Here is a 6951-nt window from a genome sequence, read left to right on the forward strand (position 1 = left end):
ATTGGGTTCGAGTGGGGGGGGGACCCGTGGGGGGTGTGCGTGTGTGTGGGGGACTGGGCTGGAGTGACAGGGCAGCAGCAGTATGGGAGTATGGGGGTGATGCACGGGGATGCAGGAGGAACTGGGCTGGGGAGGCTGGGTGAGAGGGTCTGGGAGATTTGGGGAGCAGGGTGGTGGGATCAGCAAAAGCAGTAACGGGCAGGGAGGAGTGGGGGAGGAGTCAAAGGGGGTGAGAAGGGGAGTAGGGAGTGGGCAGGCAAAGAAACTGAGGTAGTGTGTTCAGTGGGTAGCTGGTGTTGGGGGGGGAAAGGCAGGGTGGGGGTGCAGAGGGAGTTGTGGGGAATGACTAGAGTGTGACCGTATTTGGGGGGCAGGGAAGAAGCAGAATGAGAGTGGATTGGGACCCCCGAGAGAGAAGGGCTGGGGGATGAGCTATGTAGGTGGCTTGGGGGAAAGCAAGTGTATGTAGTGCTTTGTGCACCTGGCTGGAGAGGGAAAAAGGAGGGTGGGCAGGTGGAGGGTCTGGGAGGGAAACAAGGCAGAGAAGGAAGCGGGGGGGGGGGTGGGAAGATGGATGGAAGGGAGTTGGGTGAGAAGAGGCAGAGCGCAGGGCAATCAGTGCTCTTGACTAACAGTCACAGCACTGTACCCTTGTACGGTGGGTGCAAATGTTTCCCTCCTACCCCAGGTGTTGGATCTTCCAGCTCCTCTCTCTGGGATCTTATGGGCAATGCCATGGTCACGACTCAGTACGTCCGCCTCACACCAGACATGCAGAGCAAACAGGGGGCCGTGTGGAACAGAGTGGTAAGAATAATGTTCTCTAGCAATCTTTGAGGAGCGCTGGCACTCCAGGGTTTTGTATCTCGTGCAGAAGTGCTTTCTATCTTTGGGCTGCAGCCAGTATGTCTGAATTCAAGATGGTGAGGGGTAGCAAGATGGTAATCGGGATGACTTGATTTATGGAGTCAAGATTCTCATGGGAATCGGCTGCTGCAGGTCACAGGAAGTGGTGCACTGATGGTGAAATCCTTACCTCGCATGCGGAATGAAGGGTGGATGGGCCTTGGGCAGATTGCTCTCATGAAAACTACTGGCCAGACAGATTTGTGGAATGGTTGTGCAAAACAAACTCCAGCTACGGTTAATCTGAAACAAGCCTGTTGCTAAATCAGTGTCTTGGCAGTGTCTCTGCTTTTGGTGTAGCTACAGGAGGTCATTAACCTTGTGACAATGTTCCAGTCCACTGAGCTTTTCCTTTGACTAAAAGCGCCAAAAGGCAGTGCTTATAAATGGCTTGCTCCCGGGCAATAGCCCTGCCAATTCTATTATAGGATTTGATCCTAAATCCCTCTATTACTATAGCTCAAATGTGTCCCATTCAGGATCACCACTCTGTTGTGCTCCATGTACGTGGCACGTTCTTTAGATCCCGAGTAGACGAAGATCCATGTCCCCCAAATAGAATAACTTTGAAAGGCTTTTTGTTCTGGGGGAACGTGAATGGTGTAGACGCACACAAGAACACTGGACCAAAGGCAGATCTGGTATAAGCAATTGCAACTCAGATCCGTTAGTGGACTTGTACCTGCTTATACCAGTATGAATTGGGCACGCTGAGTTTATCCTGTAAACCTGATCTGACATTCCTCTGCTCCCATGTGCAAAGGTTCTACCAGAATCTGAAAACGACTAACCTCACGTCTACCATTAATACTTGGCCACAGCAGTACAAGTACCTGGGTTCTCTACCTTTCTTCGGTAGCTGTCAGTTTGAGTCCCAAACTCAGCTCTCATCAAATGTTTATCTAACTTAAGTCTTGCCTAAAGAGTGGATATAATCTGCTTATTAAGTGAAAAGCTGGAATTTGAGCCAGAAAGCCTCTTATGGTCAATATAGCTTCCTGTGCTGTTCAGTGCAGGCCTTCTCTACGTAAATCTGCTTGGGCCCTCGAACAAACTCATATAGTCTTACCTTGCTGCACTATAGTTCTTCTTTAATGTTTATAGTGCCTATAGTGGATCCTGCTTTTTAAAACAAGTAATCATATATGATGTCCTAGCTCCAGGCACTCAAAACTGAAGCTTTGATAGGATGTTTCTCTGGATTATAACAGTAATCTCACACTTCTTTCCAAAGCTGAAAAATGCCTATTCTTGGTGAGTGAAATTGCCAGGCAAAGGGAAGTGTGGTCTCTTAGTTGTGATGTGGACACAGAAGGGATTGCTGTTAGAGGCTTTCTTTTTAGGGGCTTATGTGGTGCCCATCATCTTGTTGTGCCTATATTCACATGGTGCAGGGTTGTGACGTAGCTTGCAAGTGTGTGTGTGTGCTGGATTTCAGTCTTTGGCAGAGTAACAATAGAGCAGTGATTACGAATCTCTTCCAGATTAGGACCCCCTCCTATCTCTCACAGGTGTCTAGCAGGAAGCCCCCTCCCATTTAGTAGGATGGAAAGGCCGGAGTGGTCCCAACTCCCTCACACCTGCATCTGGTGGCTCAGGTTGAGCTCATGCACTACAGATCACTCCTTATAATGTCTGGCTCTGCAGTTTTTTTTAATGTTGCAGTTTTCGTCTGAGTTTTGTGCAGGCAGTGAATTGCCTTCCCTAAATCCTGTGATAGGATATACGGGAGGAGCCACTCAAAGACATGACAGTTTGGGATGGAATTTACTGTGGGGCAGATAGTGATGCGCTTTCATGTACTGTAGTTCCATAGTAAGTTTCCTGTAGAACTATTATGATTTCTGCGCTCTCCACACAAGTACCTGTCTGATTCTGCCTGGCCCTTTGAGTCCAGACTAGTTGACCCTGTGTTGGAGAAAGGTAGCTTGTTCCAAGAGCAAAGGCACTGTAGGTGTACCAACCCTTTCCAGGTCAGTACTCTTCTTGCAGCCCACTGTGTCAGGGATACTCTGCTCAGGAGGACAGAGTCCTGTCCGTTAATAGCCATGTCTTTTTAGCCGTGGAATGAGACCATTTTAAGTCCAACATCTCAAAGCCTTCAGAGTATGTTGGACAGCTGCCGCCTCATATTAAAGAGCTGTGTAAATTGTCTCCATGGAGCTCGGCGGCCTCCCACATCTCTGTACAATTGTCTGGATGATGTAAGTGCATGTCCCTGACCTGAACCTGTTCTAATTGTCTGTCCTGAGGCTGCCTTCCACAGTGAGTTGCCGCCTTCCACAGTGAGTTGCCACCTACCTCTGATACATCTCTGTGGTGTGGAGCGGGCTTGATACTGCTGCATTTGGCAATCAATCCCCAGCTATGGGCACTGTTGCGAGATGTCTCTGACTGTGGGTCTTTCTGTTATTTCATATGGAAATTCAATACAAATAAAATGCTTAAAAAGGGCTGTAGTCAGGGACCCAAATGTAGCTTTTTGAGAAGTTGTAAATTTTTTTTGTTTTGTTTGTTTTTTTTAAATGTCACTGAGTGTGTGTGTGTTTGGATTTGCAGTTCCCTTGAAGTGGTTGTGGTTTACATCAGCTTAACATTAAACTGACAAGTGTAGCTTCGTTGCTCAAGCTGAATGAAATACAGGAGACTGAACTGCTTATGTAGTGAAAAATGGACTGGATTCTTAAAATCCATTGTCTTGTGGCATTGATGATGATGTAATGAGTTTTCAGATGTGACTTTGAAGTGGGCTTTTGACTGTTCATATAGTATGAGTCCAGGAGTCGAAATACCTGTCTAGCCGCTAACTCGTATCCAGTCTGGATGGCTATTATAAAACTATTTACATTCTTTGCCCCTGATTGGTTCTACGCTTCATCTGATGTTCATAAGGGGGCGTAATTTATTCATCTATAGTGATGAAATCTAGGCCACTCTTGGCCTGATTTTGATCTCTTTCCCTGATTTCACTGGTTACTCCTGGCTTAGAACAGTGCAAGATCAGAATCAAGCCCTTTGTTTTTATATCCATGGTTCCCTAATCTTAACAGTGCCCCCTGTGATTAATTACTCTTGCTGAAATATGAAAGGTAAGGCAGTGCAGCCTATTGGCCAGGGAAATAAAGGATGAAGACATCTCTGCAGATGTATTTGTGCTAAGGCAGGCCAGCACTTTTCCATGAGGTTGTGGGTGTGTTGGTGCCATGGCTCGCTGTCTGTGCAGAAAAGCAGCTGTACTGTCTGGCTGGGGACACTGCAACCAATTGCAACTGTCCCTCCCCATCCAGACGGAACAGATCCCAGCTGACATGGGGTCCCTTCTTAATGTTATCTGCCTGCAAGGCAATAGTTGGAAGGGCTGTGAATAGTCTATTGTCAAAGTCCCCTTGACTGCTGCACTCACTCTCCTCCTTTCTCTCTTGCAGCCTTGTTACCTCAGAGACTGGGAGATGCAGGTCCATTTTAAAATCCACGGACAAGGCAAGAAGAACCTGAATGGGGACGGCTTTGCCATCTGGTACACCAAGGATCGCATGCAGCCAGGTAAAATGCTCTCACAGAGGCATCGGCTGCAAGGGGAAGTGCTGCACAGAGCCTCCGCTGCTGGCCTTCTCCTGCCCCAGCGGAGACATGCTGGCCAGACGAGCGCCGCCCTTGGCTGTGGATGTAGATTGCATCTGTAGCTGCTGCCCTAGAGTTGCTGCCATCCTGCTCCTTTTTGCAGGGACCGACAAGGAGGGAGCCAGGAGTGACTGTGAACCCATTGTAGCTAATACTGACATTGCTCTACGAAAGCTCGGGGTGACCATTGATCGGGGCTCTGAGGAGTCCAACATGGCTATGAATTCAGCTGTCCAGTAGCAAACTGCTTGCCCTGATTTTCAGAGGTGCAAAGCAAGCCAAATTCCTACTGGAGGCTCCAGTGGCTCCAGAGCTCTGGAAATCAGACGTGTGTGGGCTAAGCATAGGCCTGGGGGCCAGGAACACCTGTATTCTGAAACTCTGCTCCCGTTTCTCCATCTGTCAAACGGGGGGGGATGCCTGGCTACTTCATGAGTTATTGTTTGTAAAGAGCGCGGCTATCTAGCACTCCTATGTAGGTTGCAAAGCGATTTATCAGGTGAGAGTATTGCTGTCTCCATTTGACAGATGGGGGAAGAGAGGTGCAGAGGGGGAGTGGCAGATCCGGGGATTGAACTCAGGACTGCGGGGTATTGGTCCTGTAATATGGGCGCTGGGCTCTGCTGTTCTGTAAGTGCTCGATGGTGCTATGTGGCGGGGGCTTCAGGCCCCCTAAGCACGGATCAAGGAATGACTCCCCTGTGGGGAGAGGGTGAAGGTAAAGGGTGACTCATCGAATGTCACTTCCTAACATTCCTTATGAGCTGCTACTGGTGTCAAGCCAAGACTACCTTTAGAGGCATCTCTGGCTTAGATCCTTAGGGGAAAACTCCTTCAAATGGGCATCCGAGTGAAGTTGGAGGCCGCCCCACTGGTTCTCATTGGCTGCAAGGAGGTAAATGTGTGTCTGACGCTACCAAATACTACTGTATCCTCTTCAAGCTACTCTTGTGGTTCTGCTCCAAGGTGGGGCCCATCGATGGCTTGGGGAGTAAATCTACCCACACGCAGGGTGGAAAGCACTCCCCCCACTGTCTCTACTAGAGAGCAACAGGACCCATTGTTCACAATCTGCCATCTGTTCTAGGGCCCGTGTTTGGGAGCAAGGATCACTTTCTGGGGCTGGGGGTGTTTGTAGACACCTACCCCAATGAGGAGAAGCAGCAGGAGGTAAGACGGCCTTTTGGCAGTTTGGAGGGAAGTGGGAGATGGATGTGAAGTTTTATTACCGTGGCTATGCATCCAGAGCTTGAGGCCAGAGTTGGCGTATTAGCTTGTTCAAAAGGCTTGGGCCCTATTTCCAGCTCCAATGCAGCTGTATGTTAGAGATCCCAATCACGGACCAGTCTAAATGTAGCATCCTCTCCGGCTCCTCATGGCTGCAGCTTTTGTTTACTTGCTATTGACGCTGCTCTCTCTCCCCTCTCCTGTCTCTTTTCCCTTCTGGTTTTGAGCTCGCCGACTTCCTTGTTGTCCCTCTCCAGGGGACTAGCAGGAGGCAAGTAGCTCTTCATACATGGAGGGGGCTGCAGGCCAGACCAGGCAGCTTCCCTCTGCAGCCCCTTCTGTGTGTCATGGCATCTGGTGTAGAGGAGCCCTCGCAAGGACTGAGTGATTCTGGTTAGTTTCTCCTCACTGCCGACTCCCCGTATGAAGTATCGCTGCTCTGCAGGGCAAGTCCTGATGGTGATGGGCATTGTCTTGCTGCCCAAGGCCGGTGTATGCAGGCTGGACACACCGATTAGGACGAGCTGTAGGCCAGCAGTGGCCGCCAGCAATGGCTGCAAATGCTTTGCGGGGGAAATGGGAAAAGGAGAAATGGGAAGCAGTTGTACTCATTTCCCTTGGGGATTTGGGGGCTGCCAGCAAGCTGGGATCGGAAGCTGTCTGAAGTGTCTGGACACTAGCTAGTGTGGACCTGTAGTGTGGTGATCTTCACCTCTGCATAGCAGTGGCCTAAATGCCAACATAGGAACGGCCATACTGAGTCAGACCAAGGGTCCATCTAGCCCAGTATCCTGTCTTCTGATAGTGGCCAGTGTCAGGTGCCCCAGAGGGAATGAACAGAACAGGGAATCATCAAATGATCTATCCCCTAACACGGCTACCCTTCTGATAGGGGATAGATCATTTGATGATTCCCTGTTCTGTTCATTCCCTCTGGGGCACCTGACACTGGCCACTATCAGAAGACAGGATACTGGGCTAGATGGACCCTTGGTCTGACTCAGTATGGCCGTTCCTATGTTGGCATTTAGGCCACTGCTATGCAGAGGTGAAGATCACCACACTACAGGTCCACACTAGCTAGTGTCCAGACACTTCAGACAGCTTCCGATTCCAGCTTGCTGGCAGCCCCCAAATCCCCAAGGGAAATGAGTACAACTGCTTCCCATTTCTCCTTTTCCCATTTCCCCCGCAAAG

The 6951-nt window shown here is 49.6% G+C and overlaps 1 protein-coding gene across 2 annotated transcripts in view; it reads left to right on the top strand.

Moving 5' to 3' along the window:
* Nucleotides 1–6951, top strand: part of LMAN2L (lectin, mannose binding 2 like) — a 16382-nt gene that overhangs the window by 305 nt on the left and 9126 nt on the right. For both annotated transcript variants that reach the window (XM_034761645.1, XM_034761646.1), the window contains exons 2-4: nucleotides 689–807; nucleotides 4332–4449; nucleotides 5615–5697. In XM_034761645.1, the coding sequence (XP_034617536.1) occupies nucleotides 689–807; nucleotides 4332–4449; nucleotides 5615–5697 (320 nt within the window). The remainder of the gene's footprint in view (nucleotides 1–688; nucleotides 808–4331; nucleotides 4450–5614; nucleotides 5698–6951) is intronic.

The sequence above is a fragment of the Trachemys scripta genome, chromosome 2, assembly GCF_013100865.1.
Source record: "Trachemys scripta elegans isolate TJP31775 chromosome 2, CAS_Tse_1.0, whole genome shotgun sequence".
In the NCBI taxonomy this organism is placed as follows: Eukaryota; Metazoa; Chordata; order Testudines; family Emydidae; genus Trachemys; species Trachemys scripta.